Below are 23493 nucleotides of genomic sequence, written 5' to 3'. Positions count from 1 at the left end.
TGAAATAATACATTTTGATTTTAATTTTGATATTTTAAAAGTGGCATAAGCCGACAACAATGAATTAACAGAATGATTGTTTCATTTGATAATCAAGCTTCATCAATTTATAAAACATAGAGAGCTTACTTCTCAGTGGTTCTCTAACGTAAGCTGTCTTTGCGTGCTCTACCACCTTTAAAACCAGAAGTGATCTAAAAAGTAGTTTAAGCTTATTCCACTATTTTCTACTACCGCACCGCACGCCACACAAACCAATTTCAACCTCTTCCTTTGGAACCACCTCCTTTCGGTGATGTTCCCTCTGATTTCAATATAGGGCTATTCATGGCGGATCGACAAATTCTTAAAAAGCCGACAACGCATTAAGCGTTCTCTCTGGTGCTGGTAATGTTCATAAACGTACGCTTACTTGAGGTGACTGCCCTGAACGTTTGATCGATATAAAAAAAAAAAACAGAATTTAAAGGACATGAACACACTTTTTCTCGAAAGGACAAATAATCCTGACTACTTATTTTAAATTCTAATATAAGAACAAATGATGTACAAAAATAATATAAATAAATAAATAAACCTTTTTGTACATGAAATCTAAAAGCGACACGTGCTATTAGCGTCTTAAGAAAGATTTGTATTTTGTAAAAAAAATAGAGGCTTCTTTGATTTGAAAAAATTTAGAACTTGAATCATGCTCAGCAGGGGGGGTCTCCTCTCAGAAAAAGAAAGGCTTAGGTTATAGTCCACCACGCTGGCCAAGTGCGGATGGACACATTTCCTACACCTTTGAGAACATTATAAAGGAATTCTCAGGCATGTATGTTTCCTCACGATGTTTTTCTTCACTGTTAAAGCAACGTAGGGGAGAGTGTGCATGAAAGAGCCAGGCTTTGAAAGAGCCGATGTGATTTTCCATTACTTATTGATATTATACCAAAGTTTAATTTTACTCCTTAAATGGCAACACTTGATAGCTGTTACCCACAAACATTTGACAGTTCTACGACAGCAAATGGCCTCACAGGACTGTTACGAAAATTCGGAAGCCAAAAAGTAAGTTTCTTTGTGTTTCTTTCATCTTTTTTTTCAAAAAGGGTATTGCATAAGTTGACAAAACTGATATACAGTATTGGCGTCTATATATTTGCCCTTGTTTTGCATAAATAATATCAGATCAGCGTTCTGGTATAGTGCCTTTTTTTTGAAGTTATATTTTTAAAAGCGTCGTGTTTTGAAAGAGCCAGTTATTTATGCTTTGAAAGAGCCGCCTCTTTCATGACACGAAAACTGGCTCATTCAATACATCGTTTAGTTTTAATTAACCCCTGACGAAAAAAGAGGGGTGTTATAAGTTTGACGTGTGTGTCTGTGTGTCTGTCTCTGTGTGTGTGTGTGTGTTTATGGCCACGTAGATCGTACACCAATGGACTAATTCTGATGGTTCTTTTTTTTGTTTGATAACTGATGTGATAGAGATTGTTCTTAGCTATAATTTATTTATTTATTTATTTAATCTTTATTGCACAAAATACAAAAAAAAAAAACAAAAGGCGGACTTAATGCCTAATGGCATTCACTACCAGTCATATTTATAGAGGTCGGGGGTGTCCAAAATTTTTAATTTTAGTTATTTCATTATTATATGATATATGTTTCAGAATAAAAAGATATGTCTTCGCAAGCGTCAACAGCTAAAAAACGGGTAAGGCCCACAACTGCTGCAATAGAAGAGGCTGTAAAAGAAGTGCTTGCTGGAAATCAGTCCATAAATAGAACAGCGTTAGCGTTATCGTGTGGCCTTAAAGGGGTGATTAATTTCTTCTGCCAAAAATGTTTTTTCAATTTTAAATTGTTTTTATATTGTTTTTATTTTTTAAGTTATAGAATAAGAATACGAAAAAGGGCTCTATTTTATGTTTTTAGACAAATTTTTATTAATTATTTAATTTTTGACTAAGACAAAGTTCAAAAGTTTTAATTGTTGATTAAGACAATGTTTAATTATTACTGAGACTGTTTAAAAATTGTGATTTTCATAGAAATACTAAAGTAAGCTTAGTATTAATCTGGTTTTAAATATTTAACATAATTTTAATTGATAAAAAACCGTTTAGTACCTCAAAAGTAGGTATTGGCTCTTTCATAACACATGGTGGCTCTTTCATTGACCTGCTGCTATGAAAGAGCCGATTTCCTTTTTTTTTTAAACTATTTATATAAGAGATTATCAGCGTTGTTATCCTCTTTATTTTTATTTTATAACATTGCCAATTAAAGTGATTATAAGAAAACCTAGTTTCATTTGAAAATAATATAGTAAAAGTGTGTTTTTTTTTACACTATTCAAAACTGGCTCTTTCATCCACACTCTCCCCTACATAATTCCGAAAGTTCCGAAAGCCCGGGACCCCGTTTTAAATATGGCGAAAAAATAGTAGGTCAAAACGACAAAAAATATGTTTCCATCTGATTACAAGTATTAGGCAACAACGCCGTCAAACATAAATTAGAGTATTTTTTTCTGTAAATAATAAATTAATGTTTGATCAGATGTTTTCGCGTTTGTTTAGGTACCTATACCTATTCCATTAATCAACTAGGCGCCTACAATGTTTGCGTGCTCCGAGTGACGCTGGTTCCATTGAAAACAAAATGAATACCTAAATTAAAAAAAAACTTTAACGATTAAATTGCTTTATGAATCTGTTCACAAAAGAACATTGAGGTACCTACCAACGGAATAAAACAAATTGGAATATTACTTAATTGTTTAATTGATAACATTACAGTAAAGCTTAAAGCTAGCCTTATCTAAGTACCTACCAAATACATAGGTAAATACAGTATACAAATCATGCTCGCGTGGACTGGTGCCAAGAATACTGGCTGCATTATTTAAAATATTGAACACATAGATATTGAATAATATTCCTATTTTTACCCAACTGCATCAGAAGAAGAGTAATGTTTTACCATAAAATATTTAAAAAAGTCACACATTTAACCTGTTTTCTTATATGAAAAGCACTAAGTATTAAATACTCAAACGCCAAAAGTGATAAACTGGGACTTGACTTTGGATACAGGAATAAATAAAATTCAAAGAAAAATGTAAATAAAATTGAACCATGTTCCTATTACATTAGAAGCTAATAGGTACCTAAATGCTGTTTTTATGGATATACCAGATACCTACCTATTAAAAATAATAATATCAAGATTATTATGGTCATTATAATAAATATAATAACTCCGCTATTTAAGTATATTTTAGTCGTGATATTGATAAAGGTTACAGTAACTTTTAATAATGGTCCATAATGTGGGCATTGCTCACACAAATAAGACGTTTTGTTGAACCACGTGTAAAAAACATAATAGTTTACATGCTTTTGTATCAATGATGAAAAGATTGCGTCATATTCTATTGTTTTTAATAGGACTTGTTTTTGTGATAGATGTTTGTACAGGTTTGCTTATCTATACCTACATATTATTAAATTAAGTTAAGGTTAATAAATTAACTAGAAAAATAAAATTGAAGACTTCTAATCACACTAATATTATAAAGGCGAAAGTTTGTGTGTGTGTGTGTGTGTGTGTGTGTGTGTGTGTGTGTGTGTGTGTGTGTGTTTGTTACTCCTTCACGCAAAAACTACTGGATGGATTTGGCTGAAATTCGGAATGGAGATAGATACTATCCTGGATTACATAGGCTACTTTTTATTCCGGAAAATTAAAGAGTTCCCACGGAATTTTTAAAAACCTAAATCCACACGAAGTCGCGGGCATCGGCTAGTAACTCTATAAATATTATATTAGTGATTGCGCCACCACCTGATAATTCCAGTCGCTTTCACCAAATTGGTTGCGCAACCGGGTGGAAAACAGGCGAGGTACCCTCCATAGAGCTGTATACATTTTGTCAGTAGTGCGATTTGATGCCCTAGTTAGTGAGGCAGCATACCAAAGATTTTTAGTTAAAATCACATCGAAATTAATTGAGTTGCATTGCAAAGTAGCCCATGTGTTGATCCAGGGTATAATCTATCTCCATTCCAAATTTCATCCATACCCGTTCAGCCGTTTTTGCGTGATTGAGTAACAAACATTCAAACATCCACACTTTTACATGTATACCATACCACACTTAGTAGAATTTGACATGTCACTCACTAAACCACTAGTTGCACTACCAGTGATGCCGTACGTCGTCGTATGTATAGCAAAAGCAGTGTTAACTCTTCGACGACCATTTTGTAACTTTAACGACCCTGGTGTCTGCTCTCGTGTTTATAGTTCGATAGCTGAAGACACCACAAGTCTGAGGCATGACCTTTGACTTGATTTTTCCTTTTTTTACAGAGCAATGCGGGAAAAATGAAATACCAACGTCATGTTTTGAAGCGGTTTGTGAACTTAGAAACTGTTGTGACATTGGAAAGCCATACTCATGTGTAAGACCGGATACAAGTTTTTGTACCAGCGGATGTCTTTGTAAAGAAGGGTACTTGCGAGATGAAAACGGAATTTGTATACCAGCTGCTCAGTGTCCAAGTTAGTGATATAATATTATCAAAAGGTTGAGCGTTTGTTATATGAATATGGTTTGCTCAATTAATTTCGGTGTGATTTCGCTAAAATCATTGATATGATATCCACCGTAGTGATCGCTATCTCACTAGCTGCAGTGGTGCTGCAACTAGTCGCGCTACCAACAAAATATATAGTACAATTCTGTGGAGGGCGCCTCACTGGCTTCCACTTGGTTGTACAATCAATCTGATGACGGCAAACGCAATCAACCTCTGCGCTGGTGGCCAAACCAGACAGGTAGTGACCGGTGGCGCCATTGTAATGTCTTAGTGAGAAATCGACCTTAAAAAAAAAATTAGAACTTTGAAACCTGAGCAGTTTGCAGAAAACGATAACTGATGACAGACGGACAGTCATCAAGGTGATAAGATATAAAGTCTTAGTCAAATCATTTATTCAAAGTAGGTACTATTGAAAACTTTTTGATAGTCAGTTGTTGGATTTGTAAGATGATAATATAGTTAGTGGTGATATAAATAATTACATTAACTTAAAACTAAATCTATCAGGGTGTTCTAAGTAATTATTCACTTGATCTTTTTCTTTTTCACAGAGTTATGTGGGAAAAATGAAATTCCAACGTCATGTTTGGAATCGGTTTGTGAGCGTAGAAACTGTTCCGAAATTGGAAAGCCATACTCATGTGTGAGAATGGATACAAGCTTTTGCACCAGTGGATGTCTTTGTAAAGAGGGGTATTTGCGAGATGACAACGGAGTTTGTGTACGAATTTCTCAATGTCCAAGTTAGTATGTAAATGGTTGTTAAAAAGTTAAGGCGCTGTGATTAGCTAAGTTTACTTCTCTCTCGCACACTCCAACACTCATACTCATACTCACTTTTAACAAATGTAGCTTGGCCACGTCCTTAACGATAAAATTACGTTTATTTAAGACATACCCACACACCCGTTCGTCACCAGCGCTATCCCACACCGGCTTAGCGCGGGAGCTGTGCGGGTGTGCGGAGCATACCCACCCCGATTGCCATGTTGACCTATCGCGAACCATAGATACCTTTATCTTCTTTCAGTTACTACAATTATTATATTACTAGACTAGTACTTTAAAGCTCATTATGATTTGATTCTGATCTTTTGCAGGGGTATGTGGGAAAAATGAAATACCAACATCATGTTTTGAAGGGATTTGTGAACGTAGAAACTGTTCAGACATTGGGAAGCCAGTTATATGCGTGAGACCACGTTTTTGCACCGATGGATGTCTTTGTAAAGAAGGGTACTTGCGAGATGAATACGGAAAATGTATACCAATCGCTCAATGTCCAAGTTAGTATATGATGTGATAGCTCTATGTGTGATAGGTATTAAAAAAGTAGTAAGCTACGCTGATTCATAGTTCCATGCGTACTCATTGTCGAAGACCCTGTTGTATAAACACATGTCAAAACAGACATGGGTAGGTAAGGGACTAGATTTTTTAAATCGAATAAGCGAAGCGATCTCACCTGGTGGTAAGTGATGATAACTTGGAAGAGGAATAGAAGTTTTATGAAACCTTAACGGTTTCTACATGGCATTGTAATGAACGTTAAATCGCTTAACTTCACCGTTTTGCCGTTAGGGTGGTAATTAGCCTCGGCCAAAGCATTCCTATACATCGATGGTTCCACCAGACCAGACCAGAGATAATTTAGAAATAAAAATTTTCCAAATTGCCCCTGGAAATCGAATCCGGAATCTCACACGTTTAAAACCACTGAACTGAGGAGGTATTCAGGGAGGGAGATGGATGGATGGATTTGAATATCCTACCAGAAAACTAAATTTCAATTTTTGTGCCGCGCCTTGTGCATCATAGAATAGACTAGGAAAAGTTTTTAATTCAAACAAACTTTTACCACTGCAGTGGTTCAATAGAACCAATAATAGTTCAGATATTCTATAAGAATAGGTTTATTAAGTTTGCCTGCAAACTATTAGTTTTCTTTCAATAATTATATTACATTATTTTATTTATAGATGCTCAATGCGGTACTAATGAGATCTTCGATGAATGCCCTCCACCATGCCCGGGAGAAGGTTGTAGAGTAGATCCTAGTGTAACTCTCTGCTTAACTAATCCGCAACCTGGTGACCCTACGTGTAATCCTGGCTGCCGGTGTCAAGATAACTATTTTAGAAATGATGATGGCTGCTGTGTAACAAGGGACCAATGTCGTAAGTAACCTTTTACTTGTTTTTTGCATCTTCGCCGTCTTAACTGGTATCTATACTTTTGCTTCTTGATATTAGTCATTTGAAGAGAAGATAACTATTTTAGAAATGGTGATGGCTGCTGAGTAACAAGGGACCAATGTCGTAAGAATATTATCCTCATACTTGTCTCCTGTACTCTGTACCTGGTCTGCAGTATACTGTAGCTGGTGCCAGCAGTTCTTTGCAATTTGGATTCAAGACTCTTCAAAGAAGTTCGTTTCTTGGATTGAACCCCGCCAGACTCCCGACTAGAAGGCTGACATCTTAACCACTAGCTGTCACCACATACCTGTACACTATATTACGATGTATTGATTCGGATAAAAGTTTCACAGAAGTACGTTTTTTAGCCGTCTGTGGAGTCAATGAAGTATATGACACTTGTATAGCGCCGTGCCCACCTCGTAGATGTGATGTTGACGAGACTCTTCTCGACTGTGTGAGTCCACCACAACCTGGAGACCCAAGTTGCAACGCTGGCTGTAGATGCGCTGACAATTTCTATAGAAATGATAGAAATATTTGTGTCCCTAGAAATGAATGCCCAGGTATGTAACAATTCACAAAATAATCTTAAAAGTTGATTCTCGGTTTTTTTGAAATTCCCACTGATGAATGTCTTCATACGAATTTTTCATTACCAAAATTTTCACTTTTTAGTGAAGTTATTAGTTGTTTAAAAATAGTGAATTGAACAAGCGAGGTCTTCGAGTTGGGATTCACACAATACGTCTGATCAGTTGCATTCTCCACCTAGCAATAGGACCTTTAACGCCACTGGTTCAATAACTAGCCATTAAAATATAGATACCTACTATGAATTATTTTATTTATATTTATGTTACTACTACTAAGTATAGTAGTACTAAAAGTACCTATTAATTAATGATTGATTACTTAATTCTGGTATTTTTACAGGGCAATGTGGGGAAAATGAAATACCAACATCATGTTTTGAAGGAATTTGTGAACGTAGAAGCTGTTCAGACCTTGGGAAGCCAGTTATATGCGTGAGACCAAGTGTTTGCACCAATGGATGTCTTTGTAAAGAAGGGTACTTACGAGATGAATACGGAAAATGTATACCAATCGCTCAGTGTCCAAGTTAGTATGTGATGTGATAGGTTAATAAGTCCACGTTAATAGTTGATCAAAAAGTATGCAAACTCGTGAGAAGATCTATTATCGCATTTACAGATCTCAAAACAGACATTGGAACAAGTTGGATGGATGAGTTTTAACAACATCTCAGAATATTACAACATCCTTTCATTCGTGCATAATAGAATAGACTAGAAATGTTCTTGATTGTAATACACTTTTGCAATGAGCTTTTGATTCTACCGCTAGTCAAATGCATTTACCACTGGTTTCCTTTATTTAAAGTTCCAATGAAAACTCGATTTCAATAATATTGTATTATTTTAATTTATTCATAGATGCTCAATGCGGTACTAATGAGATCTTTGATGAATGCCCTCCACCATGCCCGGGAGAAGGCTGTAGAGTAGATCCTAGTGTAACTCTCTGCTTAACTAATCCGCTACCCGGTGACCCTAGCTGTAATCCTGGCTGCCGGTGTCAAGATAACTATTTTAGAAATGATGATGGCTGCTGTGTAACAAGGGACCAATGTCGTAAGTATATTTTCCTTATTCTATTCTGTACCTACTGTTTGTTCTACAGTGTATTGGAGCTGGAACTAGCAGTTTTTTGCAATTTGTTTGATTATACTTACTACTAAATAAGATTTTTTATATTGCGTGTAAGTACTATCCAACACAACTAGTTTCTCTTTCCATCAAAGGTTGTGGTGAAGATTGCTCTGATCAATAAGGCCGCCTTTGAATACAACTGTTTTTAGTTCTCAGTTTATTTGTTTTATATTTATGTGCAATACAGTTTTCTATCTTCATATCTCGCCCATTGCCACTTCAGCGTCGCATCTTACAAGACATGCGTCTATCTTGATTCAAGACTCTTGAGAGAAGTTCGTGTCCGGGATCAAACGCCGGACCCCTCGGCTAGGAGGCCGACATCTTATCACCTTTACATAATATTGTTATGTACTTACTAGCTCGGTTAAAAGTTTCACAGAAATACATGTCGTTTTTTAGCTGTCTGTGGGGTCAATGAAGTATATGACACTTGTATAGCGCCATGCCCACCTCGTACATGTGGTGTTAATGAAAGTCTTATCAGATGTGAGAGCCCACCACAGCCTGGAGACCCAAATTGCAACGCTGGCTGCAGATGCGCTGATAATTTCTATAGAAATGATAGAAATGTTTGTGTCCCTAGAAATGAATGCCCAGGTATGTAACAATACACAAAATAACAAAATAATTTCAAAGTTGATTCTCGATTGCTTTGACATTCCCACTGATGAATACCGAGTTCACGAGTTTCTTTATAACCAAAATTTTCACTTTTTTATTAATTGTTAAGAAAATAGTGACTTGAACAAGCGAGATCTTCGAATTGGGATGTACAAAATACGAGTATGTCTGATCATTTGCACTGTATACATAGCAACGGGACCTTCAAAGCCACTGGTTCAATAAGAAGTAATTAAAATATAGGTAGGTACAAAGAATATGTAAATTAAGTTTGGCGGAAAATTGTGGGTTTCCAATTATAGCACAAAAATTATTTATATGTTACTACTACTTATACTTGCTACTAAAATTACCTATAAAGCTGATTGATCACTTGATTCTGATATTTTTACAGGGCAATGTGGAGAAAATGAAATACCAACATCATGTTTTGAAGGAATTTGTGAACGTAGAAGCTGTTCAGACCTTGGAAAGCCAGTTATATGCGTGAGACCAAGTGTTTGCACCAATGGATGTCTTTGTAAAGAAGGGTACTTGCGAGATGAAAACGGAATATGTATACCCATCGCTCAGTGTCCAAGTTAGTATGTGATGTAATTGCTTACTAAGTCCACGTTAATAGTTGATAAAAAAGTACGCAAACTCGTGAAAACTCTATTACCGCATTCACAGATTTCAAAACAGACATTGGCACAAGTTGAATTGATGAGTTTTAAAATCATCTCAGAATATTACAACTTCATTTCATTCGTGCATGATAGAATAGACTAGAAATGTTTTTGATTGCACTGAGCTTGAACTTTTGCAATGAGCTTTTGATTCTAACACTAGTCAAATGTATTTACCACTAGTTTCCTTTATTTAAAGTTTCAATTAAAACTCGATTTAAATAATATTGTATTATTTTATTTTATTCATAGATATTCAATGCGGTACTAACGAAATCTTCGATGTTTGTCCTCCACAATGCCCGGGAGAAGACTGTAGAGTAGATCCTAGTCTAATTCTCTGCGTACCTAATCCGCTACCTGGTGACCCTAGATGTAATCCTGGCTGCCGTTGTCAAGATAACTATTTTAGAAATGATGATGGCTGTTGTGTAACAAGGGACCAATGTCGTAAGTGACCTTTTACTTGTCTTTTGCATCATCGCCGTCTCCATCTATCGGTACCAGTTACCTATAGTTTCACTACATGAATTAGTCATTTGAAGAGTCTACGTTCTATGGATTCTCTCTACATCTCCCAATGAGTTGCTTTATTGAATTGCGACGACGTACTTCTGTTTCAGATGTCTCCTAACAAATTGTTTATTAATTACTAACTTCTGCTCAGAAACAAATCTATAAACTTCAACGTGGGCTAAGGTTTTTAAAAATTCAGCAGGAACACTTTCATTTCCCGGAACAATAAGTTTCCTTCGCATTTATCCAATCCCTCTCTGTGCCAAATAACAAGATCGGTTAAGCGGTTTAGCCATGAAATACTAATAGTAGTAATTATTAACATACCGACACACTTCCGTATAAGCCTGACCTGGGATGACTAAGAACGGATTTATACTTACTTAGTTGCTTTTTAGCAAAACCACCAACTGCAATATGTGGCCCTGATGAAGTACCTACAGACTGTGTTAATGGTGGTTGTTGTATAGGTATGGTACTGCTCGCAAATACAAGAAATTTGCAATCTAATGCTAGATGAAGACTGTAAACCGGGCTGCCTGTGCAGGGACGGACTGCTGAGGGCAGAAAACGGAACTTGTATACCCGCTGATCAGTGCCCCCGTAAGTAGGGTGTAAACGAAAGAAGTAGTGTAGGGTGTAAATGAGTGAAATATCGATTTTATCTTCATTTCTACCTTCATTAGATAAATTAATAACTTTATATTATTTTTCACAATTCAAATCAATTTTTAAAATAATCTTACACTATAAATTATTTAATCATGAAACAGAATAATTAAATGAATAATCAAAATCTCAACAGCAAAATGTAATGGTAAAAATGAATACTTCTCCTGCGGTAGTGCTTGTGACAACGTCTGTGCGACATTGAGCACACAGAATCAAACAAACTGTCCCATAATTAACAAAAAATGCAACCCAAAGTGCTATTGCCAGGAAGCTTACGCGCGTGATAATAACAATATTTGCATACCGATAGAGGATTGTCCTCCACGTGAGTTATTTTATTTATTTTTAGTTATTTTATTACTATTTTGGATCTCGTTGATAAAGTTTTTTAGCGTATCGTTCCTCATCATGAATAAACAGAACCAATAAACGATCACTTTATTGTCCTACAGTCAGTCAGTACAAAACGTCACGCCATTAAAACCGATCTTGATATTTGGCACGAAGAGAGGTCTTGTAGCGCAAGTAGAAGGCAACAAGCAAAAATTAATATCGAATTGAAAGGCAAAGCCAAAATCAGATCTCAAAAGTCTATCACATCGTCCATCTGCGTATTCAATAACTGTACCAGCGTTGACAATTGACTGATATGCGCTTATCCTTATCATCATCATTATGGTCAACCCATCAGTGACTCACTAACATCGGATCTCCTCTCACAATGAGAAGGGTTTGGCCAAAGTCTATAACGCTGGGAAAGTGCGGATCGGCAGAGTTCTCATACCTTTGAGAACATTATGAAGGACTATGAGGCATGTAAGTTTTCTCACGATATTTTCCTTCACCGTTAAAGCAAGCAATACCTATTAAATTGCTTAAAATGCACATAGTTCCGAAAAGTTAGAGATGCATGTCCAGCATCGAACCCTGGATCCAATTCAATTAGAGGCCGTCTTAACCACTAGGCTTTCACCACTTACCGTTACAATATACTCGTATCTACAATAAACATAGTTTCACAAAAAGACATGTAATTTTTTAGCTGTCTGTGGATTCAATGAAGTATATGACACTTGTATAGCGCCGTGCCCACCTCGTAGATGTGATGTTAATGAAACTCTTATCAGATGTGAGAGCCCACCACAGCCTGGAGACCCAAGCTGCAACGCTGGCTGCAGATGCGCTGATAATTTCTATAGAAATGATATAAATGTTTGTGTCCCTAGAAATGAGTGCCGTAAGTTTTGCTTTATGTGCTATTTTCTGCATAATACTTTAGTATATTATATTTTACTGTGTCTTACTAGAGAGTTCAATACGGTATAACCAACCAAGTGAACGAAGTCTGCAAAAGCTAAGCAAAGACTTCGTTCACTTGGTTTTATTTTGTATGCAAATTCCATAAAAGCCCTCTATTTGTCTGGGATAAAAATAAAAATATCCCAAATATAAAAATATAACATGTTTTCTAATATCCCGTCGAAATTGGTTAAGTCGTTTTGAAGATAATCTTGCCCGGATAAACAGAAAGACAAGCAAAACTATTAATTGTTAAGTTTTTCATAACAAATGTTTAAAAACATTATGTGCCTAAAGAAGTTATTTTTAAGCCACAGATACTTTAAATTTTATTTGTTTTTACAATTATTATTAAAAAGGATCACATACACCCATCCAGAAGATCTGGGTGAATTTTACTGTTATTCATTTTTCATTAATGTTTTAAGTTTTTGAACAACGCTTTTTAATTAATACAGCTGGAGAACAACCTATTATTTGTGGCCCAGATGAAATATACAATAGTTGTATAAATGGTGGATGCGACAGGCGAAATTGCTCGCAACCAGAGTATACTTGTGTCTTAGTGGGTGAGGAAGGCTGCAGAGCTGGGTGTCAGTGTAGAGACGGATACCTGAGAGCAGACGACGGCTCTTGCATTCCTGCTGATCAGTGCCCACGTAAGTAACAATTAGTTCACAAAATAATCTCAGTTTTTCAAAGTAAAATTCTTTAGTGCCGTTGTGATTCGAAACTCGATGGAACGAAAAAGTGACACTAAAAAGAGACAAACACATTTACATATAATTTAATATCCTCCTATGTATAAGAGTTAGCCTACGAGAGAATAAAATATGTAAAATACATTATACAGTGTCTTTTATTTAGGTACTCTAGTTCCATAACCCTTTAGTCTAAACTTGGAATATGGTATTTATGTATATAATATTTTGTAGAATAAAATGTAAATTTATTTTTTAACTTGATAATAATATTATAATTAAATATGAATACATTAACTACATTCGTCTAATTCTCTCGAAATTAAGTTTTCTAAGGATTCACGGTTTTCGTTTTCGGTTATTTTGGATTTCCCACCGATGAATGATCACTTGTTTTTTGTTCAATTTATAACAATTAGAATTTTTTTAATGCTAATATTCGCTTAAAAGTTATTAAATGAACAAGCGCAGCGAGATCTTTGAATTGCAATCTTTACACAATACGTCCAGTCAGTTGCATGTATTTACCTAGCAACAAGCCGTTCAAACCCAAATTTATCCTCGCCAATTATATTCCGTCTATAGCCGGTTCTGTTGTTGATGAACACATTAAGGAAAATCACATAATCTAATCAAGGTCTTTATATTTTAGCTCTCTGTGGAATAAATGAAATCTATGATACTTGCCCTGCCTCATGTCCACCTCGAACGTGTGCTACTCTGGGGATAGCTTTTAATTGTATAACTCCTCTACAACCTGGCGACGTAGGATGTAAGCCTGGTTGCCGTTGTATTGATGGTTACTACAGGAACAGGGAAGGTGTCTGCATTCCCAAAAACCAATGCCGTAAGTTTCAAAACATCAACAAAATATTATAACAAGTGTAAAATTAAAACATTATAACATCCCTGACAAGTGAAGGTTACAGTAACTAGAAAAGAGCTGATAACTTTGAAACGGCTGAACCGATTTTCTTGAATTATAGCTAAGAACAATCGATCAAGCCACCTTTCAAACAAAAAAAAATCAAAATTAAAATCGGTTCATTAGTTTAGGAGCTACGATGCCACAGTCAGATACACCGATACACAGATACACACGTCAAACTTATAACACCCCTCTTTTTAGGTCGGGGGTTAATAAAGACGCAGGTATCTCGATCTGGCTCACAAGGTTTCCGACATGTGGCATCCATCTCAATAAACCAATCAATCAAAACCAACCATCCCAATCGTCATATCTGTGAATTGGTTGTTTTCAATCAGCCTCACTCACTGGGGTTCCGTGGCAGTTCAGTGGTGCTACTAGATTTGACAAGGATAGTCCGTCTATTTCTCAACCTGTCGCACCGTCCCTTCCTCCCCTGCGGGGGTGCAATGTAATTTTGTGTGTAAATCTACTATGTTTCTTTATGGCTTTTACATGTATTGATTTTGTACACGGGCGTGAAAGTAAAAAGTATAAGGATGAATATAGGTATAATTGCATTCTGATACAATACAATACCAAAAGTTCTTCTTTGCAGCAAAACCTGTTATTTGTGGAGCTGATGAAGTATACGACAGCTGTGTGAACGGTGGTTGTGGCAGATGGAATTGTTCTCAGCCGGGAGAAATTTGTATAAACTTGATTAAGGGAGGTTGTAGAGAAGGATGTCGTTGCAAAGAGGGACTACTTCGAGCGGATGACGGCACTTGCATTCCTGCTGATCAGTGCCCCAGTAAGTAACAACAATCTTAATAACCGGTCAAGTGCGAGTCGGGCTCACACATGAAAGGTTCCGTACCATCGTACAAGAAATAGCAGTTTTTTTTAATGTACATGGCGCCATTTTGTAATTTTTATAATTATATAGTGTTAATAGGAAATATATACACTTTGAAAATTTCAACTCTCTAGCTTCACGGCTCTACGTTTCATAAGATACAGCCCGCTGACAAACAGACGGACAGACGAGCAGTGAAGGCTTAGTGGCTCCGTTGACACCCACAGTGGGTCACGAAACCCTAAAAATTATTAAGGAATACAGAATAGTAAGAATTGTCTCAATATCATGATATTTATAATTACTTATAGGTACTTCATTATTTTTAATATTTTTCAGTAAATTGCTTTGGTCAAAATGAGATTAGGGGCTGTCGTCTTAATTGCCCTCCTCAGACATGTGAGAGTATCGGTAAAAAGTATTGTTGTCCTCCACAAACTAAAGAGTGCAGGGAAGAATGTCGTTGCAAAAAAGGTTTTTTCAGAAACAAAATTGGCGAGTGCATATCAAAAGAAGACTGCTGTAAGTATTTAATTTAATAATTTTAAGTATATAAAAAATTTAAAAATGCCAAGTAAAAATTACCTATTCAATTTTTTATTGAGTGGCCAATAATAATATGAAAATTAATTTAAGAAAACATACTCTAATCTTTACAGTAAAATGTACTGGCCCCAATGAATATTTTTCTTGTGGCGGAGCTTGTGACAATGTTTGTGCTACCTTGGCGACCCAAAGCCAAACTAACTGCTCCATTGTCAACGTTGTATGCAATCCAATGTGCTACTGTGAACAAGGATACGCTCGTGATAGTAACAACACTTGCGTACCTATATCGGAATGTCCACAATGTAAGTAAAGAATAAAGAACTTGTAAGCTTTTACGGTATTTTCACTTTTTCGCTTGCTTATTATAATTTTAACAATAGATAAGGAATATCATAACACTATACGATATCCGTTATTTTGTGCGCGTGGATAATAGGTTAGGTACTTAAAAATCCTGTGAGAACTTTTTGATTTTCTGGGCCTATATCCGTCTCAGTATGATAGATCAGTCTTCATAGATGATATTTACAACTTTGCCCACATGGATTTGGGTTTTAATTAATTCCAGAAGAAACTCTTTGCTTATTCGGGACAAAGATAATGTAATATTTAAGTATATTTAGATTATTACCCAGAATGAAAGGTAGACATCTTTCCCAGGATATGTCTGTGTCAAATTTCGTTAAAATTGATTAAACAATAGACCGTTAAAATTCAGTAGACAGACAAATACACTTTTGCATTATGATTTTTTTTGATTTTTATTTGTATTTTATTAAAAAGGTAACACTAACAATTATCTATTATAATATAATGTTTACTTGGCGCACTACAAACGTTGTGAACAGCTACACTAATCATCGATATACGTATTAGTATGTGTATTACTGTGTAAGTATGTAGTAAATGTAAAATATATATATTAACAGGGGTTTAATTGAATTTAAATTTTATTTTAGCGGTGTGTGGAAAAAATGAAGTATTCGATATTTGCCCAGCGACTTGCCCACCTAGAACTTGTGTTGCCCTGGGAAGAGCGTACAAATGTGAAGCTCCTCCAACACCCGGCGACCCAGAATGTGAGCCCAGTTGCCGATGTGCTGACGGTTATTATAGAAATGAACAAGGTGCTTGTGTCTCAGAAAGTGAATGCCGTAAGTTTTCAATATCATTATTATTTATAACTAGATGACCTATCCAAGCTTTGCCCTGCAGGTGAGCTTACCTATTCCATAAATAAATCTGTTACATTACAACACATGAAAACCTTCCTCGCTCCTTCTTCTGAAGTTTTTAGTGAAACTCGCATTGAATTGCATTGAGAGAAGGTACCAATCTTTTTAAAAAAAATCGAATCTATTCCTAATAGAAAAGGTACGAAAATGTATATGTACTATACTAGTATGTCACCAAGTCGGCGCTAAACCAAAAATGAATAGGTAGGTACATTAGGTAGTTCCTACCTAGCTGTATCGAAATTTGAAATACATAATTTAAAAATTGCTTTTCAAGTCAATTCACTTTTTTAATTAAATGTTTTATTTAATTAAGTGCGTGGTTAGTTTCTGTGATTGAAATTTTGCAGTAAATTGCGGTCAAAATGAAGTTATTGGCTGTCAAAGTACGTGTCCTCCTCAAACATGTGAAAGTATCGGAAAGATATATCCGTGTCCGCTTCAACCTGCAGTTTGTAGGCCAGAATGTCGTTGCAAAGAAGATTTCTTTAGAAACAAAATTGGCCAATGCATATCGAAAGAAGATTGTTGTAAGTGCTTTTGTATCTATTGTTACAAAACTGTAATTGTCAAAGAAAAATGCTTAGGTATCTGGTTTCTGCTTATTAATCGTTAACATTAACCATACCCCAGCATTAATGTTGGGTATTTAGAAGTAATGGTGGAATAAAGAAACTCGCTTACATACATACATTAATGCTGTAAACGTTACACTCATTTTTGGGCAGTCGTAATTGTGAAAAATAAAGATTTGTTTGCAAAACTCTTTTGATTGACATAGTATTTATTATAGTCTAATTATTAAACGTGTTAGTTAAAACTTTGTTTAAATAGATTGGTCAAGAAAATAACAAAAGTATTTTTTACAGTGAAATGCACTGGACCTAATGAATATTTTTCTTGTGGCGGAGCTTGTGACAATGTGTGTGCTACCTTGGCGACCCAAAGCCAAACTAACTGCTCCATTGTCAACGTTGTATGCAATCCAATGTGCTACTGTGAACAAGGATACGCACGTGATAGTAACAACACTTGCGTACCTATATCGGAATGTCCACAACGTAAGTGAAGAATGCTGACTAATACGTTTTTATTTATATCTAACCGCTTGCTTATTATAATTTTCTTTCTAAATAAGAAGAAATAATATTATGAAACTGTAACTGTATTTAAGTTATATTTTAGCGATTTGTGGAAAGAATGAAATCTTCGATGAATGTCCGGCGACATGCCCACCTAGAACTTGTGTTGCCCTGGGAAGAGCGTACAAATGTGAAGCTCCTCCAAAACCCGGCGATTCAGAATGTAAGCCCAGTTGCCGGTGTGCTGACGGTTACTATAGAAATAAACAAGGCGTTTGTGTTCCGGAAAATGAATGCTGTAAGTTTTGAACATTAATCCATAGTAATTTTTAAATACATATCAAAAATTGCGGAACCGGCAGGATTTGAACCTGCGTCTTCCGGGGATATCGCACTAGGAGCACCTTATGTTAATTATCTTCAACCTATGGGCGGTTCACTACTGATTTTTGTATTATTATTTTTATACAATATTACTATTTGTAAGTATAAACTTAATAATGGAGGATGCTTTTAGAGAAGTATGCTTTTGAAAAGAACGTTTCCTGCGAGCGGATGATAGTACTTGTATTACTTACTCCTGATCAGCTCCACCTTATATTATTATCAGTAATTAATTGTTTGCGCTTTTATAATAAAACTAGATATTTTATTTAATAAGCGTGTGGTTGTTTCCGTATGATTGAAATTTTAATTATTTTTAGTAAATTGCTTTGGTCAAAATGAAGTGATTGGCTGTCAAAATACTTGTTCTCCTCAAACATGTGAAAGTATCGGAAAAAGGTACAACTGTCCACGGCAACCTGCAGTTTGTAAACCAGAATGTCGTTGTAAAAATGATTTCTTCAGAAACAAAATTGGCCAATGCATATCGAACGAAGATTGCCGTAAGTGATTTTATTAAATAGTCTGTATTATTATTAGTTACAAATCTGTAAATTGACCAAAAATATGCTTAGCTACTTAGCCAGTGATACATCAGTAAACTTCAAAGTGTGGAATACATAAAGGCGAATAACGATATTGCATTCAAAAATTAATTTAAAAAGAATGGTTTCTTGTAAGTTTTTTTTCACTGACATAGTATCTTCGTAGTATACTTTATTATTATCAACCAATCATTAAATAAGTTGGTTAAGGGCCTGTTTTATAACCGTCAGATAGACTTTATTTAAAGAATAAAGAAGTACGATTCCCGATACAAAAACATAACGTCCAATTTATTCGTTAGATAAAGTTTAGTAGACTGGTCCCCTTTCAGCGCATGGATGAGTCCTTAGTTAAGAAAATAACAAAAATATTTTTTGTAGTGAAATGCACTGGACCTAATGAATATTTTTCTTGTGGCGGAGCTTGTGACAATGTTTGTGCTACCTTGGCGACCCAAAGCCAAACTAACTGCTCCATTGTCAACGTTGTATGCAATCCAATGTGCTACTGTGAACAAGGATACGCTCGTGATAGTAACAACACTTGCGTACCTATATCGGAATGTCCACAACGTAAGTGAAGAATACTGACTAATACGTTTTTATTTATATCTAACCGCTTGCTCATTATAATTTTCTTTCTAAATAAGAAGAAAAATTATTATGAAACTGTAACTGTATTTAAGTTATATTTTAGCGATTTGTGGAAAAAATGAAGTCTTCGATGAATGTCCGGCGACATGCCCACCTAGAACTTGTGTTGCCTTGGGAAGAGATTACAAATGTAAAGCTCCCCCAAAACCCGGCGATCCAGAATGTAAACCCAGTTGCCGATGTGCTGACGGTTACTATAGAAATAAACAAGATATTTGTGTTCCAAAAAACAAATGCCGTAAGTTGCAAACAACATTTATATTGCACGTGTAGAAAGTTTAACTTACTGGAAATAATTCTTTTGCCATTTGAATGTTATTTGATATATTATTTGTTTGAATTGACGTTTTGTTTATATAAAACAACTTTTTCATCGAATATCATAAACCTAATATGATTGTAGTCATCATGTTATTAACAAAGACTAAAAATTGCGCTAAAAAATGTGGCTTGGATTGGCCAATAAGGATCGTTGTATTTAGCCAGCTAACACTATGAAATCGTCTTACTTTACAGCAAAACCTGTTGTTTGCGGAGCTGATGAAGTATACAACAGCTGCGTGAACGGTGGTTGTGGCAGATGGAATTGCTCTCAGCCGGGAATAATTTGTATAGACTTAATTAAGGGAGCTTGTAGAGAAGGGTGTCGTTGCAAAGAGGGACTACTTCGATCGGATGACGGCACTTGCATTCCTGCTGATCAGTGCCCCAGTAAGTTACGATAATATTTAAAAAAAAATAAGTACTGGAAAACCAATTTTTTTTAAATTAAAATATAATTACTTAGGTACTTCACTATTGTTTTAATATTTTTTAGTTAATTGCTTTGGCCAGAATGAAATCAGGGGCTGTCGTCTTAATTGCCCTCCTCAGACATGTGAGAGTATCGGTAAAAAGTATTGTTGTCCTCCACAAACTAAAGAATGCAGGGAAGAATGTCGTTGCAAGGAAGGTTTTTTCAGAAACAAAATTAACGAGTGCATATCAAAAGAAGACTGTTGTAAGTATTTTATATTGTTTGTACTGTTTATCAACTGATTTTCAATTTGAATTAATAAGCACTTTGCGTGAAGGAAAAATTCATGAAGAAACCTGCATGCCTGTGAGTTCTCCATAATGTTCTCAAAGGTGTGTAAAGTCTGCTAATCCACAGTTGACCAACGTAGCGGAGCATAGACTAAACCCTTCTCATTTTGAGAGAACTGTGCTCAATAATGGGCCAACGATGGGTTGATCATGATGATGATGATCATGAAGGTACCTAATTTTAATGGTAGCATAGTATTATAAACGTAAATTGTAATGTGAGTTCATAGCAATTAAAAAAACATATAAGTACCTACAGTCTACACACTAGAATCTTTAATTGTGTAGCTGAATATACCTACTACAAGTGTAAATTAAAAATTTATAACAATTTAATTTTGAATTTAAGAAAATAATATGCTCTACCCTTTGCAGTGAAATGCACTGGCCCCAATGAATATTTTTCTTGTGGCGGAGCTTGTGACAATGTCTGTGCTACCTTGGCGACCCAAAGCCAAACTAACTGCTCCATTGTCAACGTTGTATGCAATCCAATGTGCTACTGTGAACAAGGATACGCTCGTGATAGTAACAACACTTGTGTACCTATATCAAAATGTCCACAACGTAAGTAGAGAATGCAGACCAAAAAGTTTTAGCACTTTTTAAAACATCTTAGGTTTTTAGTTTAAGTATAAGTAAATAGATAGATAGGTAGATAGACAACATTTGCTGAAAGGAGAAGCTAGTGTCGGATGGTACCAAGTCGCAAGGAATTTTTAAATACCTATATTTAAGTATTTAATATAATATTATATTAATTAGTATTTTTCGCTTGCTAATATTTTTACAAGCAATGTTTTTGCCAGCATTTTTCCTCGTTAAAATCGCCTATTTTTCGTCTTTCTAGCTCCAACATGTGGGAAAAACGAAATTTATGACACCTGTCCGCCGATATGTCCACCGCAAAGATGCGATTTCGATCCGAGAGTAAGTTTGTGTGCGCCAAATCCAAAACCAGGCAATCCACAATGTAAACCTGGTTGCCGCTGTATTGATAACTATTTAAGAAATAGCCTTAACGAGTGTATTCCAAAGGATCAATGTGGTAAGTGAAAATAACTTTTATCATAAATTACTGACTTATCAGCACAAATTTCGCTTAGCGGATCTAACATGAATTCCCCGGGAGTACCAATTTTCACATGATCTTATAGGAAAAATATAGTTTATTTCAAATAAGTTTAAAGTAACACGAAGAGATTGGAGCCTTCTTGTAAATGTAGGATAACTATTCCTGTGTCATTAGTCATTCTTTCATATTTTTAACCCCCGACTCAAAAAGAGGGGTGTTATAAGTTTGACGTGTGTATCTGTGTATCTGTCTGTGGCATCGTAGCGCCTAAACGAATGAACCGATTTTAATTTAGTTTTTTTTGTTTGAAAGGTGACTTGATCGAGAGTGTTCAGCCGTTTGAAAGTTATCAGCTTTTTTCTAGTTACTGTAACCTTCACTTGTAGGGGGTGTTATAAATTTTTAATTTACACTTGTTACAGATAATAATAATACGACTAATGAATTGGAGGAATTTGAACAAGGCAACGTTGTTTTTACTCTAAAGTTTATGTGTGTGAGTAGTTATGTCTTTAGTTTATGATTACAAAAATACTCCAATAATTTATAATTAAAATTGATAAATAGTTTTAACATTTAAACTATCATAAGTGGTTTTCATTATAAGTATATTTATAAATAGTTACTTTATATACTGTTTCAGGAAGCTGCAAATGCTAACCCAGGAACGAGCCTTATTTTTTCACCATTTAGCGTTCTATTTCTCCTAGCACAATTAGCTTTTTATGCTACTGGAACTTTATTAGAACAGCTTTTACGCATATTAAATTTGGACACACAACCCAAGGTAAGTTAATCTATTCTACTAATTTTTAATTACCAAAAAAAAACTGTTTGGTCAGAATTTGATACTTAGCACGTTTATGCCCTTTTAAATAAAGATTATAATATAAAGAGCGAACACAAGGAATGCCGGTGCACAGATAAACCCGACCAGGTTTATGATACTCCGGAATGGTCATTTCATCGTTGTAATTTTTTAAATGTATGTTTGTTTAAAATTAATATAATAATAAATTTTTTTCTCTTTTGTTTCTGTTATTTATTGATTTTGTTGTTGATGTTATTTTATTTTTTGTTGTTTCTGTTATTTTTTCTGTGTTTCTGTTATTTTTTCTATGTTTCTGTTATTTTTTCTGTGTTTCTGTTATTTTTTCCGTTGTTTCTGTTATTTTTCTGTGGTTCTGTTATTTTTTCTGTTGTTTCTGTTATTTTTTCTGTGTTTCTGTTATTTTTTATGTTGTTTTTGTTATTTTATTGTTTGTTGTTTAAAAATAAGATAAAATGGGAAAAATAAATAAATGAGAGTAAAAAAATAACAAATCGAGTGTCCTAAAATATCCAGAAATAATAATATTTGGTCAAAATATTATTCGCGCACTACATGTAACGCGTAATGTTGCCAAGACGTTTCGTTATCCGTAGCTTAAGTAAGTATAGAGTGCCCGTACCGATTTATTAAAGTAAAAAACATATCTGATTGCGCATTAATCAATAAACTTATCCTGTAAGCACCTCAAAAATCTTTATGGTAAAATACAAAAATAGTAGTGTACGTATATAAATAAACTAGCCGATGCCCGCGACTTCGCCCGCGTGGATTTAGGTTTTTCGAAATCCCGTGGGAACTCTTTGATTTTCCGGGATAAAAAGTAGCCTATGTGCTAATCCAGGATATTATCTACCTCCATTCCAAATTTCAGCCAAATCCGTCCAGTAGTTTTTGCGTGAAGGAGTAACAAACATACACACACACACACACACACACACATACAAACTTTCTCCTTTATAATATTAGTGTGATAAAAAACTCTTGCAATAGGTTTTTGTTTTAAATTTAAAGATTTATGGGTGGTGGTTTTTTCCAGATACGGAATGTTATACCAAACTATCTAGATACCCTTGGTTCACAACAAAATATCACTTTGGATCTCGCTGCAAAGACCTACGCGAATAACAAATACCCGCTTTCGTCAGGTTTCAAAAGGGATACAAGAGAGATATTTAAAGCCAAAGCTCAAAATTTAGATTTCTGTAAACAAAATGAAGCAGCTGATAATATAAATGCATGGGTAAGTTTATGTGATAAAAACAACTAGTAAACCTAA

At 35.1% G+C, this 23493-nt stretch overlaps 1 protein-coding gene across 10 annotated transcripts in view; it reads left to right on the top strand.

Moving 5' to 3' along the window:
- The window catches only part of LOC123866772 (zonadhesin-like), a 28504-nt gene that overhangs the window by 697 nt on the left and 4314 nt on the right, over nt 1-23493 (top strand). For 2 of the 10 annotated variants that reach the window (XM_045908454.1, XM_045908456.1), the window contains exons 2-32: nt 4366-4557; nt 5150-5341; nt 5699-5884; nt 6578-6775; nt 7165-7362; nt 7733-7918; nt 8254-8451; nt 8932-9129; nt 9548-9733; nt 10074-10271; nt 11143-11334; nt 12052-12246; nt 12767-12967; nt 13662-13856; nt 14536-14730; nt 15115-15297; nt 15435-15626; nt 16284-16478; nt 16910-17089; nt 17429-17620; nt 17745-17939; nt 18346-18528; nt 18952-19143; nt 19268-19462; nt 19741-19935; nt 20042-20224; nt 20686-20877; nt 21161-21358; nt 21808-21881; nt 22029-22172; nt 23254-23457. In XM_045908454.1, the coding sequence (XP_045764410.1) occupies nt 4366-4557; nt 5150-5341; nt 5699-5884; nt 6578-6775; nt 7165-7362; nt 7733-7918; nt 8254-8451; nt 8932-9129; nt 9548-9733; nt 10074-10271; nt 11143-11334; nt 12052-12246; nt 12767-12967; nt 13662-13856; nt 14536-14730; nt 15115-15297; nt 15435-15626; nt 16284-16478; nt 16910-17089; nt 17429-17620; nt 17745-17939; nt 18346-18528; nt 18952-19143; nt 19268-19462; nt 19741-19935; nt 20042-20224; nt 20686-20877; nt 21161-21358; nt 21808-21881; nt 22029-22172; nt 23254-23457 (5807 nt within the window). Of the gene's footprint in view, nt 1-3330; nt 3471-4365; nt 4558-5149; nt 5342-5698; nt 5885-6577; nt 6776-7164; nt 7363-7732; nt 7919-8253; nt 8452-8931; nt 9130-9547; nt 9734-10073; nt 10272-11142; nt 11335-12051; nt 12247-12766; nt 12968-13661; nt 13857-14535; nt 14731-15114; nt 15298-15434; nt 15627-16283; nt 16479-16909; nt 17090-17428; nt 17621-17744; nt 17940-18345; nt 18529-18951; nt 19144-19267; nt 19463-19740; nt 19936-20041; nt 20225-20685; nt 20878-21160; nt 21359-21807; nt 21882-22028; nt 22173-23253; nt 23458-23493 lie in introns of those variants that run through there. The other 8 variants (XM_045908455.1, XM_045908458.1, XM_045908457.1 and 5 more) reach the window with 8 other exon arrangements.

This window comes from Maniola jurtina, chromosome 7, assembly GCF_905333055.1.
Source record: "Maniola jurtina chromosome 7, ilManJurt1.1, whole genome shotgun sequence".
Taxonomy (NCBI): Eukaryota; Metazoa; Arthropoda; class Insecta; order Lepidoptera; family Nymphalidae; genus Maniola; species Maniola jurtina.
Note: the sequence above shows the minus strand (reverse complement) of the source record. Positions and strands in the feature narration are given on the sequence as shown.